General features: G+C 48.0%; 2 protein-coding genes and 1 long non-coding RNA gene across 4 annotated transcripts in view; 2 read left to right on the top strand and 1 right to left on the bottom strand.

Moving 5' to 3' along the window:
- LOC142777486 (uncharacterized) overlaps window positions 1–18,301 on the bottom strand; it is a 96,447-nt gene extending 78,146 nt beyond the window's left edge. Inside the window, exon 1 of the long non-coding RNA XR_012888134.1 lies at window positions 18,211–18,301. This is a non-coding gene — a long non-coding RNA (uncharacterized LOC142777486). The remainder of the gene's footprint in view (window positions 1–18,210) is intronic.
- Window positions 12,864–15,675, top strand: LOC119162383 (thiol S-methyltransferase TMT1A). The gene is made up of 3 exons (XM_037414781.2): window positions 12,864–13,528; window positions 14,391–14,610; window positions 15,213–15,675. Exons 1-3 carry the CDS (start codon window positions 13,221–13,223, stop codon window positions 15,615–15,617), a joined length of 933 nt encoding a protein of 310 aa, XP_037270678.2. The 5' UTR covers window positions 12,864–13,220; the 3' UTR covers window positions 15,618–15,675.
- Window positions 18,302–26,583: 8,282 nt separating the features above from the next.
- mesh (sushi domain containing 2 mesh) overlaps window positions 26,584–27,744 on the top strand; it is a 49,467-nt gene continuing 48,306 nt past the window's right edge. The window contains exon 1 of one of the 2 annotated variants that reach the window (XM_075881920.1): window positions 26,584–26,805. In XM_075881920.1, the coding sequence (XP_075738035.1) occupies window positions 26,727–26,805 (79 nt within the window). In that variant the 5' untranslated portion in view covers window positions 26,584–26,726. The remainder of the gene's footprint in view (window positions 26,806–27,744) is intronic. The other variant, XM_075881915.1, reaches the window with a different exon arrangement.

Raw genomic sequence — 27,744 nt, 5'->3', positions numbered from 1 at the left:
CGTGCAGTGTTTTTAAGTTACTTTTGCCGCAGTACATTACTGTCGTGCGAAAAAGCGCACTAAAAATTAGAAAGGAGCTTTTACGCATCAGAGGTCTTAACACGCCTGGTTCAATAATTGTGCACTAGCGCACGGGTGGTGCATTTACGAGGGCAAGTATGATCATTGACGTCTAAAAAATTTACTGGCGATAACTGACATCTGTGAGTGACGTTTCTACTTCACTCAGAAACAAGTGAAAACGTACAACAGCTTAGTTTTTTTTTGTTTTCCAGCTCTTCTCCATATTTTATTGTGATACAAATTTCAGATGAAATGAATATCTTTGGTGACCTCACTAGGATCGTATCACCGATGTTTTACTGCATATGACCACGTGAGGTTCTCTTAGTGTACTAAAATACACGCAAAATCCGGAAAGGACAGGCGAAGTGCAGATACCTTGCCGGTGCATGCAACGAACAAAACGGAGATACATGAAGGACTTGTTGAGGAAAAATGAACGTCATTGAGGAAGCATGGTGGGGAAGCTGAATGAAGAAAACATGAGCTTGACGAAAGAGGAGGGCGATCAAATCTGGAAATAAAACACTTGGAGAGAAAGCACGGGAAGAGAAATAAATAAGGAAAAAAAAACTGGAGAGGCACGGGGCATTTAGAAATGGATGTTTCAGCTTTACTAACGCGAAACCTGGAGAGCGGCGAAGCATATGCATGCAGAGTTTTGAAGGATATTAAGGATTATATATATATATATATATATTTATTGTGGGCATTTGTAACTTACATCGTCCTCATCCCTGCATAATCACAATCACCATCATCCGCTTGTCTCTTTGCCCTCATTGCCACTCTGGGTCATCATCATTGTCATCGTCTGTGTGCTGGCTCTGCCCGTTCGTTTTGCGAGGTCTTTCCTCAAATAAACGCTGTCGCAGCCAAGACTACCAAGACTTCATACGTGATGGAGGTGGATTTTTGGTCCTCTGACCTCCCGCAGCCCGCTATACCTCCTGGAGCTTCGTTCAGGCCGCCGCTTGCGCCCCCAGTCAGGCAGCATGTCCCAGACCAAGCCTGCCGGCACTGATGTCATCAACCACGCACCGCCGCAAGCTGCCCCTCCTACTTACATACAAGGACATCAGCGCGAACCCCCGCTCTTCGCTGGTCTTCGGGGAGAAGACGTAGAAGACTGGCTTGATGACTACGACCGCGTAAGTGCCGCTAATAGGTGGGACGAGGCCGCCAAACTGCGCTACGTCCCTTTTTATCTGGTCGGAGTCGCGAAGACATGGTATTTTAACCATGTCGTTGACTTACCCGACTGGGCTACCTTCCAGCAGCAGCTGCGGCACGTCTTTGGGACACCAGACATTCGATCCGTCGTCGCGAAGAGGACACTCGATACTCGCCGACAACATCCCGGTGAATCGTATACTTCATACATCGAGGATGTCCTCGCACTCTGTCGGCGTGTCAATAAATCCATGCCGGAATCGGACAAAGTGCGCCACATATTGAAAGGCATTGGGCCTGTTGCCTTTAATGCCCTCGCTGTGCAAAACCCAGCTACCATCGCTGATGTCGTTGCGACATGCCAGCGCCTTGATGCGCTGGCCTCCGTCCGCCTTCAACCAGACATCGGCGACCACCACTCCACGTCAGATGGCCATCTGCGTGACCTCATCCGGGACATTATACGCAAAGAATTGCGGTCCATGGGCTTCACACCTCCTACACCGCGACCTACACAGCCTTCGGGAATGCCCTTACGTGACATCATCAGGGAGGAACTTACATCCCTGACTGGCTCTGCGCCCGTACAGCCACCTGCTTCTCACCCTTTAGCCACGTACGCTCAAGTGGCTGCCGTGCCTCCCAGCGACGCCCACGCGACATTGCCACGTCCATCCTACGCGTCAGTTGCTGCTGCTACACCTGTGAATTACCATTCCGTGCCTCCTGACCCTTGGGCCCACCTGGCCGCGCTATCTCCAATGTGCCCCGAATGCCTTCTATTCTCCACCGTGGCGCTCGTCTCGCCCTGTATGCTACTACTGTGGCTATCGCGGCCACATATCTCGTTTCTGCCGGAAGCGCCAGCAAGATGAGCGTCAAAACGATGTGCGTGAACGGGATTTCTACAACGGGGCGTCTTATCAAGGTCGGCGTTATTCGTCTCCCCCGCACCGGTCTCCATCTCCTCCTGCATCGACTGCACCACGAAACAGCCGAAACACGAGACGCCGCTCGCCTTCGCCCTTCCGCCGTTCCACTTCTCCACTTCGGCCCGCCTCATTCGCCTCTGATATTCATTCGGAAAACTAAGTGATGCAGTTTGTGGAGGAAAAACTGCATTCGGAATTAGAAGTGAAATTCCTCCATTAGGCCCGTGTAACATGGTTTCTGTGGAAGTGGAAGGAGTGCGAGTCGATGCTTTGGTGGACACAGGTGCGACATTGTCTGTGATACGTGCTGATTTGTGTGAACATTTAAGGAAAGTAATGACGCCTCACGATGGTCCCACGTTAGTTGCTGCCCAGGGGAACATCATTCGCCCTTCCGCGCTTTGTACTGTGCGCGTTTTCATCGACGGCATCCGCCATCATGTCCAGTTTGCTGTCCTGTCCCGCTGCTCTCACCAACTAATTTTAGGGTGGGATTTTCTATCATCTGCTTCCGCGGCGATTTGTTGTGGACAACGCGTCGTTCACCTCGCTGACACCGACTACATGTTTGACGACGATAATCAGAAGCCACTTCGTCTGGTCGCTGCGAAAGACATCGAACTCCCGCGCCTACAAGAGCAAATTGTCACCATTACGTCCAACGGCATCTATCACGGGGATGTATCGGTCTCACCGTCACCACTTTGCGTTCGCAAAGGTATAGTTCTTCCGTCCGGTGTCGTTCGTTTTTGCAATGGCTCGGCACTTGTCACCGCTGTCAATTCTACACCGGAGAAGATCTTACTGCCACAGGGCACTACTGTGGCCCGTGTTGCTGACTTCGAGCCTGTACTCGTCACGCCACTTCAGGCCATCGCATCCAAAGAACCTTGCCTCGGTGAGCATGCTTCTTCCTCCGCCTTTACCACCACTATCAGCAGCGAATTGACATATTCACAGAGGCAGCAGTTGCTTGCATTGTTACAGAAACATGCAAATTCTTTCGATATTTGCTCGTCTAAGCTGGGCCGTACTAATACTACTGCACATCGAATTCAAACTGTTGGGACATCTATTGTACACCGCCGACCCTACCGCGTGTCTCTAACTGAAAGAAAAATTATAGAAGAAAACGTTGCGGACATGCTTAAACGGGAAATCATCCGTCCCTCATCTAGCCCTTGGTCGTCTCCTATTGTTTTGGTCCATAAAAAGGATGGCTCTGTGCGGTTTTGCGTGGACTACCGGGCGCTCAATAATATCACACGCAAGGACGTGTACCCTATGCCACGCATTGACGACGCCCTTGATTCCCTACAAGGCGCGGAATTCTTTTCAAGCATCGACTTGCGTTCTGGGTACTGGCAGATCCCCATGCATGAAGACGATAAGGAGAAAACGGCATTCGCAACCCCCGACGGGCTATATGAATTCAACGTGATGCCTTTCGGGCTCTGCAACGCACCCGCGACTTTTGAGCGCATGATAGATACGGTGCTGCGTGGCCTGAAATGGAAAAGTTGCTTTTGCTACCTGGACGACATTATTATCTTTTCGTCAACGTTTCCTGAGCACCTAGAACGATTGGATCAAGTTTTGACGTGCCTTGCCGGCGCCGGGCTTCAAATAAATACGAAGAAATGCTCTTTCGCTAGCAAATCTATGAAGGTCTTAGGACACGTCGTTAGCAAAGATGGCATCCGGCCCGACCCTGACAAGATTTCTGCAGTCCTTCACTTTCCGCGCCCCGAAAAACCAAAGGAGCTTCGCAGTTTTCTTGGCCTCGCCTCCTATTTTCGCCGGTTTATCCAGAACTTCGCTTCTATTGCTGCTCCATTACACCAACTACTTGCTTCCAACGTCCCCTTTCTGTGGTCTCAAGAATGCCAAACAGCATTCGACCTGTTGAAGCAGGCACTCACGTCTGAACCTCTGCTCTGCCACTTTGACGAAGCCGCACCAACTATCCTCCATACCGACGCTAGCGGCCTTGGTATAGGAGCCGTTCTTCTACAACGCGACAAGACTTCCCTAGAGAAAGTTATTGCGTATGCCAGTCGCGTACTCACCGCTGCTGAAAAGAACTACACTATAACTGAGCAAGAGTGTTTAGCTGTGGTTTGGTCGGTCCAGAAGTTCCGTCCCTATCTCCACGGGCGTCACTTCACAATCGTTACGGACCACCATGCCTTATGCTGGCTTTCTACACTGAAGAACTTGTCCGGACGCTTGGGTCGGTGGATACTACGCTTGCAGGAGTACGACTTTGATATAACTTACAAGTCAGGCAGAAAACATCAAGACGCCGATGCTTTATCTCGTTGCCCGCTTCCAACTACTCATATGAGCGTTGGTGAGAACTCAACCGCCACATCTACCAAAGTTCATACGCTCGCATCAATAACGCAACCCTTTTCGGACAACGAGCCAACATTTATCTCCCGCCAGCGGTCCGATTCATACTGCAGACGCATCATGGACCACCTTTCGGGAGTTTCTCATCCACCAAACGCGCGACTCCGTCGTCAACTCCTGCACTTTAAGCTGGACAATGGGGTTCTCCACCGCCACGTCTACCACCCTGACGGTCAGCGCTGGGTTCCTGTACTGCCACGCTCTCTTCGACTTCAGGTGCTCGAAGCCTTCCACGACGACTTGACTGCTGGTCATCTTGGTTTTAAAAAAAACTCTTGACCGAATACGATGTCGTTATTACTGGCCTGGCCTTTCTTATAGTGTAGCTCGGTACGTCGGTTCCTGCTACCCATGCCAGCGTCGTAAACTACCCACGTCGGCACCTGCTGGACCTCTACAGCCACTTCCGTACCCTTCAATGCCATTCGAGGTTGTAGGTGTTGACCTTTACGGGCCTCTCCCCGTCACATCTGCTGGCAAACGATGGATAGTGACTGCCATGAACCACCTGACACGCTACGCTGAGACTTCCTCTGTTATTACAGGCTCAGTTGTGGAAGTTGCAGACTTTATTCTTCACGCAATAATACTGCGTCATGGGGCTCCTCGTGTACTGCTTAGTGACCGCGGCAAAGTGTTCCTGTCACAAGTTGTAAATGAAGTACTGCGCGCATCTGGAACTACTCACAAGACAGCTTCAAGCTACCACCCACAGACAAATGGTCTCACAGAAAGATTTCACCGAACCCTTGCAGACATGATAGCCGTTTACGTCCAACCCGACCACAAAAACTGGGACACTCTTTTACCATTCCTGACATTCGCTTACAACACCGCCGTTCAGCGAACAACTTGCTACTCACCGTTTTACCTCGTGTACGGACGCACCCCGACTACCTTTCTCGACGTCTCCTTCTTTAGCAGCCATGGGAATTCATGTCAGTCTTCTAGCGAAGAATACATTTCCCACCTGGCCCAGTCTCGCCATCAGGGTCGCATCAATACTGAAGCGAGACAGCACGAGCGGAAGATCATCTATGACGAATCCCACCACGTTGTGTCTTTCCAACCTGGTGACGAGGTGCTGCTTTTGACACCTATTCGCACTCCTGGTCTCTGTGACAAATTCCAACCACGCTTCATCGGGCCATACATTGTTTTAGAACAGACTTCGCCGGTTAATTATCGTGTGACACCACTCGTCGCCCCAACAGACCGCCACTACCGCAGCACAGAGATTGTCCACGTTTGTCGCATGAAACCTTTCACGCGACGTTCCCCATCACTTTGACTTACGGCGGCCAGGGTGTCCGCTTTCAAGTGGGGGGGAATTAGTGTGGGCATTTGTAACTTACATCGTCCTCATCCCTGCATAATCACAATCACCATCATCCGCTTGTCTCTTTGCCCTCATTGCCACTCTGGGTCATCATCGGTGTGCTGGCTCTGCCCGTTCGTTTTGCGAGGTCTTTCCTCAAATAAACGCTGTCGCAGCCAAGATATATATATATATATATATATATATATATATATATATATATATATATATATATATATATATATATATATATATATATATATATATATATATTCGTCGCCACTTGGTCACAACTGGCTTGGAGGCCAGTTGTGACCAAGTGGCGTTGATGGCAGAACTAAAGTCCTTCATCCGTGAGGAAATCGCACGTCAGTTCTCGCTCCTGCCCTTCGCCCACCAACCGACTGTTCAACAATCGCCTACTACCCTTCTCCCTCCCATCCGTCGAGCGATTGAACAGGAAATAGCGGAGGTAATGCCTGCGTACCACCCCCCACAGCCTCCGGCTCCTGCGCCCCTGAGTTACGCGCAAGTGGTCGCCAGGCCGCCCCAAGTCGTTCCAGCAACCGCCCCTCTGACTTACGCCGAAGCTGCCGCTCGACCTCCGTCCTTTGCAGCGGGTGTTCCCGCTACGTATGTTGACGTAACCCCTCAGCCTCAGCTTCAGTCCACCATGCAGCCACCGTTCCGTCCATCAGCCCTTGCGACGTGGGTGAGACCTACCCCGGTGAACAGATGGCGCACACCCGACAACCGGCCCATCTGCTTTGCGTGCGGTTACGCCGGTCACGTGGCCCGTTATTGCCATCGCGTACAGCCGGCTCCAATTTCTTCACCTGTTGCTGGCCAACTCAGCCGTCCTTACGCGAAGAACCGCCGTCTATGCCACCTCGATCTCGCCCAGGTCCATCTCGACGATCGCCGTCTCCACGACGTCGTTCCCTGTCCCCCATGCGGCCAAGTGCGGCAGCTCATGAGCGGGAAAACTAGTCGTCGCAGTCCCCGAGGCAAGGACTGCGACGCTATCGCAATGTGAAAGCCCTCAGAGCAGCCCCTCGAATGTCATTGACGTGTTTGTGGACGGTGTGTGTGCATCGGCGCTTATTGACACGGGAGCTGCCGTATCAGTTATGGACGAAAAACTCTGCCGCTTACTTCGAAAAGTGACGACGCCACTTTCTGGGTTATCCCTCCGTACTGCAAGTTTGCACCGCATTTATCCTACAGCAGGGTGCACAGCTCGCGTTGTCATCCAGGACGTTCTGTATGTCGCCCAGTTCATCGTCATTCAGGCATGCTCTCATGACGTCATCCTGGGGTGGGACTTTCTCTCCCGCCCTGACGCCGTCATCCATTGTGCCGCCGCCGAAATTGAGCTCTCACCCTTCTCGCATTTGACGCCAGAAGACAGTCCCCCGACACTGAGCAAGATTCTAACGAAAGACGATACAACAGTGCCTCCAAACTCGACGACGGCTGTGTCTGTCTACTGCGCTGGTCTCTCCGACACCATTGGACTTGTTTCGCCATCTGACCGCGCTTGCAGCAGGAGAGGGTTGCTAGTACCTTTCGCGACCGTGCAGATCAACCAGGGCAACACTGCTATTTTTGTAACCAACCCGTCCCCGTATGCTGTTACCTTGCTTCGAGGGGAATGTCTCGGCAGAGTGGAACCAGTCGACGACGCACAAGTCCTGGACGTACCCGATGACACGCGCGGTCCCAGGTCGTGTACCATCAATGCTGTTTCCACTTCTGATTCGTCATCTGCTGATGTATTTGGCCCCTCCATCGCTGACAACTTTACGGCCGTACAGCGTTCCCAACTTCTGGACCTGTTGCAAGAATATCGTTCTTCTTTCGATGTCGGGCGAAGTTCTCTCGGTCGCACGTCCGTTGTTACGCATCGAATCGACACTGATGCCCATCCACCTTTACGGCAACGTCCATATCGCGTGTCGCCTGCTGAACGTCGAGTAATTAATGATCAGGTTGACGATATGCTCCGACGCGATGTTATTCGGCCCTCGGACAGTCCATGGGCGTCTCCTGTTGTTCTTGTTGCGAAGAAAGACGGTTCTGTGCGGTTCTGTGTGGACTACAGACGGCTCAATAAGATCACTCGCAAGGATGTTTATCCACTGCCACGCATCGATGACGTGATTGACAGCCTTCATGGAGCCGATTTTTTTTCTTCTCTCGATCTGCGCTCGGGGTACTGGCAAGTACCCTTGGCTGACGACGCTCGACCAAAGACCGCCTTCATCACGCCAGACGGCTTGTACGAGTTCGACGTCATGCCGTTTGGTCTATGTAATGCACCTGCGACCTTTGAGCGCATGATGGACACCGTTTTGCGCAACTTGAAATGGTACACGTGCTTGTGTTACCTCGACGATGTCATTGTCTTTGCTCCGGATTTCTCCACGCATCTCCAACGTCTGAAAGAAGTTTTCGCACGTGTGAGCAATGCCGGCTTGCAACTAAATCTGAAAAAGTGCCGCTTTGCAGCACGGCAACTCACCATACTGGGGTACGTCGTGTCCAAAGACGGCATTCTTCCTGATCCTGCCAAGCTTCAGGCCGTGGCCGAATTCCCCAAACCTGCATCTGTCAAAGAACTGCGTAGTTTCGTGGGCCTGTGCTCCTACTTCCGACGCTTCATACGAAATTTTGCCACGATCATATCACCGCTGACGAAGCTCCTTGGAAGTAACGGGCCCTTCAATTCATGGTCATCCGAGTGCGACGACGCGTTCGCGAAGCTCCGCCATTTGTTGACGTCGCCTCCCATTCTACGCCACTACGACCCTACAGCCCCAACGGAGGTGCACACAGACGCCAGCGGCGTAGGCCTCGGCGCTGTCCTGGCGCAGCGAAAACCCGGATTCTCTGAATATGTCGTAGCATATGCAAGCCGTACGCTCACGAGAGCCGAGAAAAACTACACCGTCACGGAGAAAGAGTGCCTGGCGATCGTCTGGGCTCTTACAAAGTTTCGACCTTATTTATATGGTCGCCCATTCGATGTCGTCACCGACCATCATGCACTATGCTGGCTTTCTTCATTGAAGGATCCCTCAGGCCGTCTCGCCCGTTGGGCTCTTCGCTTACAAGACTACGACATCCGCGTGCTGTACCGCAACGGACGCCAGCATGCTGACGCCGACGCCCTCTCGCGCTCCCCTCTGCCTGAAGGTGATGTGCTCTGCTCAGTATCCACGGCTGCTGTTTCTGCCATTGATGTTGACATCATCGCTACCGAACAGCGAAAGGATAATTGGATCGGCACGCTCATCGACATGCTCTCTGATCCATCCGCAACGCCATCCACGCGTGTCTTGCGTCGTCAAGCTCGCCATTTCACCATCCGTGACGGCCTTCTACACCGACGCAATTACGACGCCGACGGCCGGCAGTGGTTACTCGTGATACCCCGCAGTCTGCGGTCAGAAATATGTGAATCCTTCCATTCAGATCCGCAATGCGCGCACTCTGGGGTATTCAAGACCTACCATCGCATTCGACAACGCTACTTTTGGCGCGGCATGTACCGCTATGTGCAGCAGTTCGTTCGCTCTTGCCTCACTTGCCAACGCCGTAAACCGTCAGTCCACATGTCGCACGCCGGTCTGCAACCGTTACCTTGCCCTGACCGTCCCTTTGGGCGCGTAGGTATCGATTTATTTGTACGGACCACTTCCTCTGACGTCGGCTGGTAACCGCTGGGCCATCGTTGCCGTTGATCATTTAACGCGATACGCCGAAACCGCCGCTCTCCCTGCGGCTACTGCGCGCGATGTTGCGTCCTTCCTGCTGCATCGATTTATAATGCGCCACGGACCACCCCAAGAGCTTCTCAGCGATCGAGGCCGTGTCTTCTTGTCGGAAGTCGTCGAAGCCATTCTGACGGAGTGCCATTCTGTCCACCGCAAAACTACTGCTTACCACCCACAGACGAATGGCCTCACCGAACGCTTTAACCGCACCCTCGGCGACATGCTTTCTATGTACGTCGCTGCCAACCACACTAATTGGGATAATATACTGCCCTTCGTCACCTACGCCTACAACACCGCCCCTCAGAGCACGACTGGTTTTTCACCTTTCTACTTGCTGTACGGAAGGCACCCGTCGCACACCATGGACACGATACTCCCGTACACGCCGGATCCATCTGAGTGTACACCGATTTCCGAGACAGCCAGGCTTGCTCAAGAGTGTCGCGAGCTTGCCAAGACTTTTACAACGCAAGAGCAAGAGCGGCAGAAGAGTATTCGTGATGGCTCCACCACTTCTGAGCCCACGTTCGTTCCTGGTGCGCTTGTATGGCTCTCGATCCCGACATCTGCAGCTGGCCCCTCTTCCAAGCTACGTCCAAAATACGAAGGCCCCTACCGTGTCATCGAGCGCACCTCACCCGTCAACTATCTCATCGAACCCGTTGAACAATCTTCGGACATGCGCCGCCGTGGGCGAGACATCGTCAACGTGGAGCGCCTGAAGGCTTATTATGACCCGCTCATAGTAACGAGCTGTTAGGTCGCCAGGCGGCTCCCTCTTCGACCCCGGGGTAATTGTAGCGAAGCCTCCGAACGCTGAAATGGGTCGAACTCTTGAGTACCTTCTAGTGGGGCTACCCAACAAGGACGCCGCTCGCGCTGGGAGCCCGTGCTTGGCTGTGACTGTCGCCATTGCATATTCTCGCTCGTTGCCGGCTCGTAAACGCCTTAACAATATATATATATATATATATATATATATATATATATATATATATATATATATATATATATATATATATATATATATATATATATATATATATATATATATATATATATGCCGTATGCTGCCGCAATAGCAGGGTTACACATAATTTATTATCCAAGAGTGCCGCCATTCACACACAGTTTCGCTCTTTGCTTCATCCCGTTCGTCAGCTTGCCTCTCCTCCTCGCCGAGTGCTCCTTCTCGAGTGAGAGGAGGAAAAGCAGCGAGTATGCATGCTGACGAGCAGACGAACGGTTCTTCCAGTGGCTGACATGACCAGGTGCTCGTAGTGACGTCGGAGAGGCGCTGCTGATCATGACAGCATCATGAACTCGCTCGCGTATTTGCTTGAAATGTTCCATCCGTCCGTCCGTGCGCCCGGATGGGCGGGCGGACAGACGGATGGGTAGAAGCGCGGATGGACGCATGGACAAACGAACGGAAGCATGGACGGGCAGACGGGCGAATCCATCCATCCATCTATCCATCCATCCATCCATCCATCCATCCATCCATCCATCCATCCATCCATCCATCCATCCATCCATCCATCCATCCATCCATCCATCCATCCATCCATCAATGAATCAATCAATCATATTTGATGCCCAATACTATAGGTTTGCGATATGTTCACATGCTGCTTCAAAAAAAAAAAAAAAACGCGAGAAGCGCACTTCTCATATTTTGAAACCATGCTGTTTCTAGAGCATTGATATAATTTTGTAGTGATTGATCACGTGAATGCAGATCATTATTTGTCACGTAAGAAAGCAATGTCATCCACATACACACATAACTTATTACACTGATGTGGAGGATTTGAGATTGTCAATATCTCGAATAAAACTGGCGACAGCACAGCTCCCTGTTAGGGTTTAGGGGCCCCTCCAGCGCAGTACCGGCCTGTACAGAACCTAGGACTACCGCAGCAACTCTCAAATCCCCAAATATTGTGTAAACACATACGCATACTCTTATTTTCCTGGAACCATAAAAAACTGTGTGGCATTGTGAAACTTTAAGAAATTGAATTCAAAACTACAGAATATTTTAAAGTAAATCTTCCTGAATGATAGCTCTTTTTCTTAATTTGATTGAATGTACCGAATCACACAAATTTCATGTGACATGTAGAAACTAGCATGGTGATGCTTAATGTTTTGCAGTGAATGATGTATGGATAATGTAGGTGGTAGAGCAATATAATGATGTAATTTTTTGTATTTTTCGACTATGCATTGCTTCTTTATGTTTGACATGATAGTTATGTGAGATTTTGTTCACTGTTTATATGTAATGACACATTGTGTTTTTGCAGATGTTTTGTATAAGCTGTGCCTTGCTTCTTCGCCCACAGCACATATCCCACCGCATTGACCACCATCACAAAGTAGGCGTCCCTTCATGCAACACAAAAATTTCAACACATTTTGCCTTGCACATCAAAGGTGTGGAACAGACTTCCCGGTGACATTGTTGCTATTAGCGATAACAACTTGTTCCGTGATTTATTAGCTAACATTGTGTAAAAAGTTCTTTTTGTTGCAAAAGCTAACATTGTATAATTAGGTTCTGTGTTGTATTAGCTAACATGTATTATTATATAGTGTATTAGCAGACATTGTATTTGAATAGATTTATTTGTACGATCTAACTGTATTCACTGCTTTTTGTTCGTTTAAATCTTTTTTTTGTAAATAACCCACTTCCCTCTGTTATGCCATTTGGCCCTGAGGGTTAAATAAATAAATTAACTAATAGATAAACAAGGATGAGATTTATGCCCACCCCTCACCCCTGTAATGGCCCAATCAGCCAACAGTACCTGGAAATAAATAAATAAAATAAATAAATAACAATTTTTACAATACTTTTAATGTTTACTGATGCGTTGAAATGTTGGTGTTGACAGTGAATATGCTTGCGAATATTGTGTACCTTTCTTACGGCTTGCTCGATGCGATGGTGCTTTTTCTACGTAGCAATGTTATTTCCGAAGAAACGCAATAAACTGCATTGTTTTCTCAAATTTCCAATAGGGAAGTAATGCATTAGGCCTGTTTAGTTGATTTATGATGATTTTAGGTACTGCTGTCTGAATGAACACGATTGATTTGTAAAATGGGCGTGCTTTTGTTTGCCCGCAAGAACTGCCAACAGATGAACGTATTTGCAAATAGCCGTGCCCGCAGCCTATTTTGCCCTAAACAACGGCTAACGAAAGCTCTGCCATTTAACAGTAGAATAAACATCCGCCCTTCGCACAAGAATGCCTAAACAGAAACTGAAACCACTGTGGCGTGATGTCAAGGCCGGAAAACGAACCTTGTCATCGTTTAATGCTGGCCGCTAGAAGCGCTAGCAGTCATGTGGGCCGCATGGTTCAATGGCAGTGTCCCTCTTAGCGCGTTGGCTGCGAACGTCTCGAGCGATGATGCTGCACGTGGTGAACGTGACAGTCGGCGCTGTCAGGAAGAAACGGAACAGCACCTGATTCTGTCGCACGTATACTTGTCCTTGGCCTTTTCCAGCTGGACAAAGCCATGTTTCGCATCTCGCTGCTGACGATCGCGTGGTACTTCACTGTGGGGGCGGTGCTGCCAGCCGCCCTGCTGCTGGTGGTGCTGCAGCGCAGTCACTGCTGCCGCAAGCTGTTCGCCAATTGGGTCTTCTACCCGCTGCTCAACACGCTCATCAAGGACTCCTTCGAGGGCATCCGGAGGGAGATCCTGTACGAGCTCAACGACCTCGTCTCGCACGACCCAGAGCTGCGGAAGGAGGACGCCATCCGCGTGCTCGAAGTCAACGTTGGGTCCGGACGAAACTTCGACCACATGTTCAGGAAGATCAGGTAACCACCGTGGTATACCTTCGACAAGTACTCTCATGGCAGCGAGTCGCGACAGACTGGCTTCCAGAAGCACAGCTTGAATAGAGAACAGCGTGCAGTGTCAATGGCAGCATGAAACATGACAAGGGCATCGATCGGGAGTGAAATGCGCCTGTATCTTTCCTTCTTTTTTTACGATACCACAACGCATGCGCCCTTCTTCGAGCTGAAAAGTTGCAAAGCGCCTCTTGATCTCGAAGGCTTTCGCTCAGGCCGAATCTTTTCCGGGCTCCCACCGAAACGCCACTAAAAACGGCAAGAGGCAGAGCATGCGAATGAAAGGCGCAATTCATCAGCGAATTTAGCCCGTTCAGTTTCGAGTGAACCTTCTTTTCTTGTCGTCCCAAGCTTTTCATATCTTTAATGTCGTCTCGAAGTGCCCATGTATTACCCAAAGGGTAATGCTATTGCGTATTTCGCTTTGTAGAGAAGCGATTAGACAGCACGAACCTGTACTGATAGCAGACTTTTATTTAAAACAGCACACGTTGGAAGAGGATACGGTAGTCACACCGTCAGACAATAGTATCAATAACATAATGTAACTATTTATCAATCTAACTCTATAATGGTATGCTATCTCATGAAGGGGCCTCGTGTGAATGACACACGCTTCAACAACTTAACTGCGTATGCATGGTGCTCAAGGAGCTGAAGAGTTCCTGTAGCCTAACATGTCGCCGATAAAGCTCCTGAAGCTTCGAAGTAAAGTTGCAAGCTTATCGAGATCTTCGCGATGTTGCCGTTGTGTTCCTAAGTGCTGTTACATTGTATATGGACGAGATTTGAAATGATAAGTGCAGAGCACGTGTTCCTGCTGCAGGTACGTGGCAGTAGACCGGGCATCGACTGCCCGGTCGATGTTTCTTCGGCGCCAGAGCCAGTTCGAGCACATCGTGCTGGAGCAGTGGCTGCTGATCAGTGGCGAGGACCTGGCCCAAGTGCCGGACAACCACGTGGACGCGGTCATTGCTACGCACGTGCTTTGCAGCGTCAACGACACCCGCAAGCTGGTCAGCGAGTGCCGAAGAGTCCTTGCTCCTGTGAGAAACACTGCTTGCTTGAAGTACGCAGGCTACACGCAAAACTACACGGTAATCTGTCCTGAACCATACGGTTTCGACAAACTGGTTTCATTTACACTTCAACTTGTCAGAAGTATGACTTGATATAACAGTTTGACTTATATCAGCTGATTCACCTTCGTAACCGACTCGTAGCACAGATGTGCTACAAGTCGATTTTTTCTCCAAGACTGACCATTGCGCATTATGACGAAAGGAGAACAGATCATGATAGAGTGATGATTAAAGGCACCTTTTCTAGTACCAGAAACTTTTAACGGGAAGAAACGTGTCCTTCACGAGGTTGATTTATATGTATTAAAGACTGTGTTACGTAGGTGGTGAAATCATCACATTAGCCTTTGATTTCACTGCTATCGCTATTAGCAGATATTTGAGAAGTAAGCATTTTTGCTTTGCAAATGCGGAGCTTGCGAAACAATAGAGAATGACAAGCTTCTGGACATTCTGTGTTTGTGCACCTTTGAGGTAAGTCAGCGCAAACCAAACGACTGTTCCCAACAATTTTGTTTCATTTTGCACATAATGCGCCTCTCACCTTTTTGTGCAATTGACGCAAGGGTGGCAAGCTGCTCTTCATGGAGCACGTGGCCTGTCCGCGGGACTCGTGGGTCTATCAGCTGCAGCTGTTCCTGGACCCGCTGTGGCAGCTGCTCACGTGTGGCTGCCACCTGAGTCGCGACACCAGCTCCGCCATCGTCGAGGGTGGCTTCCGCGAGGTGTGCCTCAAGGAGGTGTACCTGCCTATCCTGACGCTGATTAACCGGCAAGTCTACGGAGTGGCCACCAAATCGGGCGCACCAGGCGCCGTGTACCGGATGAACAGCCGGCGCACGCCCCCGCCGCTGCTCTCCAGGCATGCTAGACCCGCTCAGTCGAAATCGGCGGTGTCCGAGGAACAGCCTTCGGAGAGCCTGGGGTCGGAGGCGGGACCACTAGCTGTTGCAGTCCCATCGACGGCGTAGTCGTGAGGGCCGCGTCATTTAGTAACGGTGTTATTAAAACTCATGTCTGTCCACGCAACGGAAGCTTGCACTATACACTTCTGCAAAAGCTTTGTGTGGGGCTTGCACTCTGGCAACGCCAAGAGCTTTTACTACTGGCGGGAAAGTCTATCTATCTATCTATCTGTCTATCTGTCTATCTATCTATCTATCTATCTATCTATCTATCTGTCTGTCTGTCTGTCTGTCTGTCTGTCTGTCTGTCTGTCTGTCTGTCTGTCTGTCTGTCTGTCTGTCTGTCTGTCTGTCTATCTATCTATCTATCTATCTATCTATCTATCTATCTATCTATCTATCTATCTATCTATCTATCTATCTATCTATCTATCTATCTATCTATCTATCTATCTATCTGTCTGTCTGTCTGTCTGTCTGTCTGTCTGTCTGTCTGTCTGTCTGTCTGTCTGTCTGTCTGTCTGTCTGTCTGTCTGTCTGTCTGTCTGTCTGTCTGTCTGTCTGTCTGTCTGTCTGTCTGTCTATCTATCTATCTATCTATCTATCTATCTATCTATCTATCTATCTATCTATCTATCTATCTATCTATCTATCTATCTATCTATCTATCTATCTATCTATCCGCCTACGACCTTTAGCTCTCCTGGGCGTTTCGATAATGGTATCGATACCAAACTTGGTATGGCACAACAAGACTGTATGAAGAACATATTTGATTGTTCATAACATGAAAATCATGGCATGTATGTCATGAATGTCATGATTTACATTTCATGGTCCTGCAGCTCTTGCGGTGGTTTAGTTCACATGGCATGTTGCAAAACTGGTATCGTATGACATGATTGCATGGCGAACACAAGCGACACACCTAACATGAAAATCGTGACATGTGTGTCATTTAACATGACTACATGCCACGCTCGTGATGCGCTCGCGGCCGTTCCGCAAGCGTCACATATACCAAATTGGGTATAACAGTACGTGAATAGGTGTAGAAGTTATGTGACTGGTGCAAACATGATAATCATGAGATGCGTGTCATGTAACATGACTACATGCCACGCTCATGATGCGCTGGTGGCCGTTTCGCTAGCTTCACTTATACTAAATTTGGTATGACTAGACGTGAATGGGTGAAGAAGACATGATACTGGTGCAAGAATGATAAACATGACATGCGTGTCATGTAACAACATGATTACATGCTACGCTCATGATGCGCTCGCGGCCGTTTCGCTAGCTTCACATGTACTAAACTCGGTATTACGCGACGTGAACAGACGACATAGGTAGATGACACACCCAAACGTGATAATCACGACATGCGTGTCATGTAACAGCATGACTACATGTCACGCTCATGATGCGTTCGCGGCCATTTCGCTAGCTTCACATGTACTAAACTCGGTATTACGCGATGTGAACAGACGACATAGGTAGATGACACACCCAAACGTGATAATCACGACATGCGTGTCATGTAACAGCATGACTACATGTCACGCTCATGATGCGTTCGCGGCCATTTCGCTAGCTTCACATAAGCAAACTTTGGCATTACGTGACGCCAATGGATGACGAAGGTATGTGACTGGTGCAAACATGATAATCATGACGTGCGTGTCATGTGAGAACTTGACTACATGCTACAGCCAAGGGGGCAATACATTTCGACGCGACGCGGTGCGCGTGCTCGCCGGCGTTCATTTCGTCGCGTCGCGCAGGCGTTGCCACGCCAGGCACCGGTCCTGCCACGCACTCGCAGGCGCGCGCTGCGTTGCTTTGACGCATGCGCGTTTCAGCGCGTCCGGCGTTCTCTATAACGAAAAGACGGAGACGCAGTGTTGTCTTGGTAACGCATCAGCGCTAAATGTAGCATGTCGCATTTCACGCCGGTTGCCGTCGGGCGGCGCTGACGGACGCTGGTCAAGCCTGGCGTCAGACTATAGAGTGCTCGCGTTTTGCTAACGTAGCGTCGCTGTGCCCAGCGTGCGCGAGCGTCAACGCTGCATTGAAGGATATTGGGGCCTTCATGATGTGCTCGCGGCCGTTTAGCTAGCTCCACATATTCCAAACTCTGTGTTATCTGACGTCAATGGATGACGAAGGTATATGACTGGTGGAAACATGATAATCCTGACACGCGTGTCATGTAGGAACGTGACAACATACAATGCTCATAGTGTGCTCGCGGCCGGTTTGCTAGCTCCAAATATACTAAATTTGGTTTAACGCGACGTGAACAGATGACGACGGTAAACGAGACATCCAAGTATGATAATCATGACACGGAAGTCGTGTACGGCATCATTTACTTCCACCTAGTAAAGTTGTGCTGATTTTAAAGAGACATATCAACATTTCTTATTCGCGCTTCGCATATCATCGATTCCTACTGTACGTGGGATCTGCCATTTTTTTTTAATCTTCTTCTTTAATCGATGGTGTTTATGGGACTGCAGACATGTTAAACGTAGCATGTCTCACAGAACATTGTTATTGCATCCCATAGTGGCAAAATCGGCGCATGTGGTCAGAGAGCGAAGCAAAAGAGGAAGGAGACGACGAAGGTAAAAAAGGTAGTGGAAACAGCGCATACCGGTTCATTTCTACGCCAGGGCGCGTCCCGCAGGACCTGAATAAAGTCGTTCCAACGAACCAACCAACGCCAAACTATATGGCATGCTCTGCTATACACATAGGCGCACGTATGGGGGAAGGGGGGCAGCCACCCTGTCACGTGAGAAGGGGGGAGACATAATAAGTAGGAGAGCACTGTGATTAGAAGCTGCGATAAACACCCCCTCCCCCACCCTCCTGAAGGAAAACCCTGCGCAAGCCTATGACTGTACATCACATGTCTACGCCTTCTCTGTATATTTTCTATTTTTCATGTCTGTGACTTTCTATCTCTTGCTCTCTCTGTTTATCACTTCCTCTGTTATTTTTTCTTAACTTCACTTTCCGCCTTCTTCTCTCCTTTTCTTTTTATGCATTTGTTTCTCTATCACTCTCAGCGCGCAGTCAATATCTCGCGTTCTATCTCTCTATATCTTTCCCATTTATTATTTCTTTTTTCTCTCCCTTGTAAGTCAATCTCTCACGTTATATCATATTCTCTGTTATATTGTTCTGTTTTTCTACTGCATCTATTTTCTCTCTCTGACTCACTCGCTGTACTAGTTCTTCCACCCCCCCACCCCCCTTCCCTCCTCGCAACTCTCACATCTCTTCTCATCGCCATGACTTCTGTTTCCCGACACCTTGCTGTACATACCATACAAGGCTACGCGCTCGCTGGATTCTGTGCCGACCAGTTGTGCCCTCGCGATCTTCGACGATAGCGCCGCTTTGGCCGACTGCGCTGGTCCTACGCCACCTCCTGCCGCCGGTCCCCTACGACGACGTCAGCGCAGCTCTGGCCGACTAGATTAGCCTTACGCCATCCCCTGTCACCGACAAGAGCTCTCGCAAGTGGTGTCCCGTCCTCGGACTCCCGTGACCGTGTTTCCATCTTTCCTATCTCTCTTATGTCGTCGCTCGCTGTCCTAGCACATCTCTCTCTCTCTTTTTATCCTGTCCTTTTAATCCCTCCTCACCCCCATACCTTGTGAGCTACGTTTGAGGTGTCGCACGCTGGTGCAGACAGTTACGGGGCTCACTTTTCTCTTCTCTTTCCCTCTTATAACCACGATCTCTTTTCTGCCAGCATGCCTGAATAGCGAAGTGCAGAAAAAAAAATCTGAATGGTCGAGCGGCTAGGACGCTCGCGTTCGGATTCCTCTCTCTTTCGTTCTATTTCTCTCGCTATGTACTCATTGCATAATTCGCCGATAAGATCGGCGCACGTCTTCTGGCTGAGAAGTAGAACACAAAGGCGATGAAGAAGTTGTTGACACATGGCGTATCATGATGATAATAAATTTCTAAGTACAATAAATAGCTAACCTTGATCTTAACAGATAGGATATCATCGTCATATTTATTTATTTATTTCTTTGAAATACTGCAAGCCAATATTTTAGCTCAAGCAGGATGGGTTGACGTACAATGCAAAATTAAATATACAAGCAACGCAATGGACAAACACAAGAAACAAAACAAACGATAAAATTAGCACCATGGTAATCATTGAAAAAATAGGGCCACCAAAACATGTGGCAGGAGCAAGCAGATACGTTAACAATGTAAAGTGCTACACCTTTAAAACATGGCATTGTACACTGCCAACAAAGTCATCGGAGCTGACTATACAATTTGGCAACGCATTCCAATCCGCGACCGTACAAAGGAAGAAACTGTATTGAAATGCCTTTGTGCGAGCAAAGATTGGTGCTTACGAATGTTTGTGATTGTGCCGTTTTTTGTTCTTGTACTAAGACGCTTAACAAATGCTGGGAGAGATAAATTGATTTTACCTGCTAGGCAGTTGTGAAGGAATGAAAAGTGGTCAACTTTTCTCTGGGCTTCCAGCGTTGGTATGTTATTGAGCTTCATCAACTGTGTAGGGGAATGTAGACGTTTGTATTTTCCAAATATAAATCTCACTACTTTACGCTGAACATTTTCTAGTTGCAAAATATCTTTTTGGTAGTCAGTATTCCACGCAATTGATTGTACTCCAATTCAAACCATATGCAGGCGTTTCACGCTAGAAGTTTGATGCTATTGGGCAATAGAGACTACCGTTCTTCACTCGATGACTGTTCAGAAAGTCTTTGACATTCAATTCGAATCGTGTCCATGGGGCTTTCAGATTCGTATTCGATACACCCTCAAGCAGGGCGGATGGAAGGAGTGGGTGAGGACTGGAATATGCGAATCTGCAAGATGCATGCATATGACAATATGCATGGTGGCCTTCTGTGATTCAGATTTTGTAGAGGTTTTTTTGTAGGATAAGAATCAAAAGAGAGATAATGTAAGGGAAAAGAAAAAAAATAAGGCAATAAGGAAGAGAAGATACGAGTTCTTGCAGGAATACATAGCTGAATACAAGCTCTGTGTAGGTCAAAGCCGCTTGTTCAAACCTCGGCACGGATGCAACATGCACGGAAGGCCAACCGCGTCCAGTCATTGAGGACCTTGTTTGCCGTATGATCCACGCGGATCTTGTGACGTTATCAGGCTGAAATTCGCGAGTTGTGACGCATCGCGACTCCTTGGGCCGTGCTGGTCGCGATAACTTCCTCACAACGTCAGCGTGGTATGTTATCAGAATGCCCCCCCCCCTCCCCTGAATGAGAAACACTCACACTACGGACAACTTCCGCAAGATGTGACTCACACGGGTAAGATAAGCAGATTGCGTTACCGTCGGCAACGGTATCCGCGCGTTGGCGATAACAGGCGCGCGCCAGTGTAACTTCGGTGATCGAACACACAAGCGTATAGACGTACTTGGAGGCAATTAACTAAATGGCAACATTTTTAGTTGAATGGCGTCCGCCCAGTACGACGTTCTATGTGTATGGTCACAAGCGTATTTACCCTTCCGTCTTCTTTTTCTCTGATTACCCAATCATTTAGAACCCACAGGTCTTTACAAAAGCCGTACAGAACAATCCAAAGTTACGTTCGTATATTTCTACCTCTTACTATATATATCTATTATGATCTATTTTGCACTGCCTTTTCGTACGAAATGTCGACACTAATTGAAAAAAAAACACTACTCTTGATCCACTGCTGCTTTCGCTCTTGACAGGACGAACACATCCCGCAACAGCGTTTATATCTGGCCCTATACAGCCATCGCTTTCTCTTCACCGTGACCGCCAAATGTCCTCAACAAGCAATGTATAGTGCGTATCACTACCACTATTATTTCACTTGAATTCCCGTATAGTAAACGTGCTTAAATGTCAACTTCTTCTTTTAACCTCTCACTTGACGCCGTTGTTCAGGGCCTTACGGCATCGCGCTGCAATGCAAGAGGTCGCAGGTTGCAAACCGGCCGCAGCAACTAGATTTCAGAGGGATAAATAAATAAGACCAGTGTGTACGAACGAAGTTCGCAAGTCACATGAACGCCGGGCAGTCAAAGCTGATCCCGAGTTCTCCAAATACTGCAAACTAGTGGTTGCTTTGCACCGTGAAGTCTGAGAATTGAATCTCCAGTCGCAATAGCCAACCCATGGAAGCAACGTAGAATCATTTAATTTAATATGTGTCTTAGGGCATACTGGCGCCAATAAATAGGAAAAATTTGGCAGACCACACGTACCTTAGAAATCGATGTTATGCAAAGCATTCACATGGAAGGTGACTGTGTTATATATATATTTTTTACTGAGCAAAGCGTTCGAATGGTTACAAATTGGCGCTGAATGTATGTACAAATGCACACCCAGACACACGTTAAATATTCACATACGCTTTATTTATATAACAAGTTGTTTACAGTTGCGTAACGATGGCATTAGCAACACCAAAAGCGGGGTAAGCTCGCAGGGATCGTAACTCAGAAAACTGCTACACAAACAAAGCGGAAGATACCTCACTACAATTGACGTTAACCCGGCGTGACGGCTGTATCGTAGGAGTACATATGTAATGTTTACAAAATTAGATAGCCTGCCCTGCAACAACAATTGACGTTTCACAAACGTCAGGGTTTATTTGAAAAGTAGTTCCGAGACCTGGCGTGGCTCTGTGGTAGAATGCTTGATTGCTACACAAAATTCTGGGATTCGATTCCTCCTGGGACTCTGATATTTATTCTTTGCATTTGTCGTGTAAACGCTGCCGATATCAGGTTTTCATAAACGCTCACGCGTTGAAATTGCTCCTGTCTGTTCTTGCCATTCCTGGGTAGATATAAACCGTCAATCCCTTGTGGCACGTGCCAGCGTACGGGAAAGTGCCACACGTCTGGCAGAAAAGGTCTGACGACGTACACGGTCGCATTGTTAGATTATTCATGTCAGGGCCAGCGAATCAAATAGTCGTCAAATCATCTTACCCTATCATACTTATTTTGGCTCACCCCAGGTTAAGGGGTGATCACGAGAGCACCCATTCGTAGGCGGCTCGATCGATCGATCGATCGATCGATCGATTAATCGATAGGCAGATAGATGGATAGATAGATCGATATGCAGATAGATAGATAGATAGATAGATAGATAGATAGATAGATAGATAGATAGATAGATAGATAGATAGATAGATGCTCAAAGCGCCTGCAGTAAGCAAAACATTGATTGATTGATATGTGGGGTTTAGCGTCCCAAAACTACCATATGATTATGAGAGACGCCGTAGTGGAGGGCTCCGGAAATTTCGACCACCTGGGGTTCTTTAACGTGCACCCAAATCTGAGCACACGGACCTACAACATTTACGCCTCCATCGGAAAGGCAACCGCCGCAGCCGGGATTCGATCCCGCGACCTGCGGGTCAGCAGCCGAGTTCTTTAGCCATTAGACCACCACGGCGGGGCAATAGGCCAAGGAAATGCTTCCCATAAAAAAAAAGAACTGTTTCCCAGGTCCCCTCTTCAACAGATAATACGTTTGTTCAGAATAATAATAATAATAATAAAAAAAAACCTCCTGCCCTTTTTGTGTAGCGAGGTGCACGTGGCGGCCTCTCTCTAACACTCTGTCTTCCTCTTGTTTCGGTGAGGAGTACATAGCACGCCCTCCAGGCCAACTTCTCCTGCTTACTCTTCTTGAAACATTGCTTTCTTGCATTTTGCAATATACGATCATATTTGCCCGTCCGTTATCCTCAACAACCGAAAAAGAGATTGACTTGTGAATGTTCGTAATGCTGTACAAGAGAGATGAGCGTCACTGGCAGAAACGTGCGTGGGTGATTTGGATGAGGTATACCTCAAGGCTTGACATTGGGATAAGTTCTCGGTATAACAACCGAGATATAGGACGTGAATGAGAAGGATTGACTGTGATATAATGAAGATGTTGACGGAGAAGTATAAATAAATAAATAAATAAATAAATAAATAAATAAATAAATAAATAAATAAATAAATAAATGCAGGAACCACTGTGTGATGGGGGTAAGCAAAACTTCGCGTATGAGTACTTTTCCCTTCCTTTCGAATTGCGCAGTGCTTCCTTTTTAGAGTTTTTTGCTTCCATGTCGGAGACGGTGGACCTCCATCCACGTTCACTACACCAGAGCAACGCTAAACTTGCTACAAGCATCGATGATGGTGATGCGTTCATACGCAGGCTATATATGAAATACCCTTTCCAGACCCGCATTGTGATGCGCTGTCTGCAAATGTGTAAAATTCATATATCAAGACTACAAAGCGCTCAATATTACGTTCCAATAAAGAAAGTGAAACAATGCGTTCTTATGTGCGAGTTTCAGTCAATAATTGCATTTCGTATGTAATTAAATATTTCGTTTTTTCTGCAGACAGTCAGTCACATTCCATTTGGACACGCATCCCTATTGAAACGATCCGTATGCGATGTCCAATAATTCCGTATGTTTCCGTAAGAATAGATATGTTTCCTATATATTTTCCATATATTTCCGTAAGACTCTTACGGCAACATACGGAATTATTGGACATCGCATACGGATCGCTTCAATAGGGATGCAGTTATACGGGGCTCCGACGCTGTTTCGCGAACCTCCTGCGGCGGAGGCCAAGCCATGGAGGGATGACTGCGTGTTTGCATTGACCTCCTCTCTCCACTCGTTCTTTGTAACGTGCCAGCTCACGCCTGTGAAGAGAAGCATAAAAGACGATAACGAGAGAAGTGACCGACGACGCGCGTTTATCGCAGCGGCCTCCGGGAGGTTCTTACCGTGGGAGGCTAACGGTCTTTCTTCTCGCTGTGGTTACCCTGTTTCGAGGGCATACCACCTTCACGCCTCATTACGGCCTGCTACAAGGGCGCCTCGAGTTGCTCGCTCGATTGATTGATATGTGAGGTTTAACGACCCAAAACCACTATACGATTATCAGAGACGCCGTAGTGGAGGGCTCCGGAAATTTCGACCACCTGAGCTTCTTTAACGTGCACCCAAATCTGAGCGCACGGGCCTACAACACTTCAGCCTCCATCGGAAATGCCTCGAGTTGCTGTGCACCGTTTACGCTGTCGTTATACTCATCCAAGGGTGGCTAATAAAAGAGCCCTCCATGGAACTAATTTGATGACGCCACGTGACAGAGATGGCAGTCTGTAAATTTGTTTTGATTGATCGTTATCATAATAATCGTCATAATTTGCAGCCCATTTTCGTCCACTACCAGACGAAGGCCTCTTTTACCGATCTCCAGTTTTTCTATGAGAGCTGTTTCCATTTTATCCTTACGAACTTGTTAATTTCTTCACGCCATCTAACTCTTTGCCTTCCTCGACCGCATTTTCCATTCCATGGTAACTTTTCTGTTTATCTTGCTCTCCGTCGGTTGTGTGTTTGAAGCATTATGCGGACATCCCATGTCCATTTCTTTAGTTCAATGTCAACTAAGATATCTGGTACACAAGTTTGTTCCCCGACCCAATATTCCGTCCAGCAATTTCTAATCGTGTTTTCGTTCCATCCTCAAGAATGCTTCAAGAATGCCTCCAGTTGCTTCGCTATCCTTCATGTTTCATCCGCTCATGTTACAATTGATTAGCCCTCGATTATTTATAACTTCCACGCTAGCCTTATCGCGTGTGGCGTAGAACACGTTACTGTTATCGCAGGCGCGCATCTATATTTCCGCAAGACTTGCTGAATTTAGATATACCTGAAACCATTTTTTTTTTGTATCAGTTTGATTCAATACACGTTGGTTGATGAAACAATTAAGATGCACGCGTTGCGTTATCATATGCATTTGCGTACAGGCGATCGGCATTAACCTGTACGGATTTGTGCTTGACAGGCAAAGAAGGGATACGGGTTTGAAGTCTCACCACGGAGGCAGTACTCTTACGCAAATGAAGTGTGAAAATGCTCACGCATTTACGTTTAACATTATGTGTGTTATTTCGGAGTCCTCGACTACGGTTAATTCGACAATGCAGTATTCGCTACTGCAGGCAAAACTACATAAAATATTTAACGTTATTAAAGTTGACATCAGAAAAAATTAGGTAACTCATGATGTTAAATTCCACGTATTCTTTGGCTATCTTTCATAACATATAAAAATTGCAAGAAAACAGAAAAAAAATCGTATAGAACAGACGTAGATTGCATAAAAACCGAAAAAAGAGAGAAGGATGGGAGTATAAAATACACTACGTCTACGACAGCAAGCAAACCAAAGCATACACAGCAAATATGAAGTAATAAGGCCAGCTCATACTTCTTTTTCAAAAATTTTCTCTCCCCACGAGACAATGTTGTTATGTAAACACCTTGCATTACCACGCCAAATATATATTGCACCGAAAATTCGTACCAAAGGGATTAAAACAATGCGGATGACAAAGAACGCCCTCCACGTTGTGTACATCATTTGTCTCTACGAGAACACTCGCCAGCGCACAGCTTGTTTGACGACGTGGATAACGGAAGCGCGTTTTTTTTTTTTTTTTTGCGAAGCCCTGCAGTGGCTCCTCGGGCGGCAGGAACAGACGTGGATAACACCTCCTCCTCTCTGCCTCGCGTATAGAGAACACAGAAGGCGCACCTTTCGTAAGCACTGAACTGTGGACTCATCCTTCAAACTCCAGCGCCGGTCACGCAGAGGCGGAACGGACCTTTTTACGTTCAAACCGCGCGGCAGTTCAAGGGCACATCCCGCAGAGCGCGCGTCACGCTGATCAAGCCTTTCGGCTTGCCTGTACTGTACACACAGACAGATCGAAAACGTACACGCAACTAAAACTCGTCTAGTTCGAACGTAAACTTTGCGCCGTGCATAGTTTAGCGCAAGCGGACGCAAACCGCACGTTTCGATCCGAACCACGGCATTCCGGGAGTATTGTTAAAGCAAACAACAGGTGTACTTCGTCACGGAGGCGACTTCTCCTGTACGGCCGTTATCGCGGAGGCACGCAACGAACGACGCCACGAGATAAGATTCGGAGCGCGCGCGGGGAGTGCACCGCTGCTGCAGACTGAGCACAAGGCACGCTGCCTCCACGGTAATCGGCGGCCGCGGCCAAAGTCTCGAAGACAAAGATGGCGGACGTGCGATGGACTCTGGTCGTCTGCTTGGTGTGGCTTCTCGCCGCCTGCTGGGCACAGGAATCACGCACCGGTAAGTGAAGTAAGCCGGTGGCGTTCTCATGTTCCATTACTCCGCAGCGACGCGGAATAACGTTTGGAGACGTTTGCCCTTAATGACCACCTAAGCCTAACATTGGCCGTTTGAATTTTTCGGGGTGTGGCTTGTTATGAGACCAATGGGCGTCTCCGTCCATTGACCGTTAGGGTGAGTGGGAAAACCCACCAAGAAGAACCGGTGATTAAACCGAATCTTAGAATAAGACGTATGAACATTTAGTTGGATTTCCCCGTACAGACCAAATCAACAGCCAACAATGTGGCTGCTTAACACGAATGACATAACATGTTTAAACAAACTACGGTAGCCGGTATTAACATCTTGGCTTGGCGAGGCGGTTTATCAGTAGACTTGACCGAGTCGACGCTGTTATATTTGCACGAGGTACAAGTTACGTTTCTCTCTACGCAAACAACTACACTGTGGTCGACAATTACGTCGAAAATATTAAGCGTCGACATCACTAAAATAATAGCTCAAAAGGTAATCGAAGGTCGTCGGTACTTAAATAATGACGGCGAGGACACTAAAGTATACCCACAAATGTTACCACCAGTGTTCACACATGACGCGGCTGATAACGCCTTCAATGCCTTGGAGCATTTTTCTTTTTCTCAACATGATGACGCAGCATGCTCGAGGTATCTAAGCAGGTGCTATAAGTAAAATATAAGCTTTTATGAACGAATTGGCACTGCGTTGAATGACATCAATAACTCAACATTTAATGCAACAGCTCAGTTATTCTGTGCCAACCGAATCGTCTTTTTTTACTACATCTGCCATTTGGCTGTAACGCTGTTTGTGTCGCGAATGCCTTTGACGCTCTAAGATATAGCAGTTCCTCAATTTCGTGGATTGATTCTGCCAAGTGAAATTTCTGTTAAGATAGACAAACTTCACAGTCTCATC

This window comes from Rhipicephalus microplus, chromosome 2 (assembly GCF_043290135.1).
Source record: "Rhipicephalus microplus isolate Deutch F79 chromosome 2, USDA_Rmic, whole genome shotgun sequence".
Lineage (NCBI taxonomy): Eukaryota > Metazoa > Arthropoda > Arachnida > Ixodida > Ixodidae > Rhipicephalus > Rhipicephalus microplus.
Note: the sequence above shows the minus strand (reverse complement) of the source record. Positions and strands in the feature narration are given on the sequence as shown.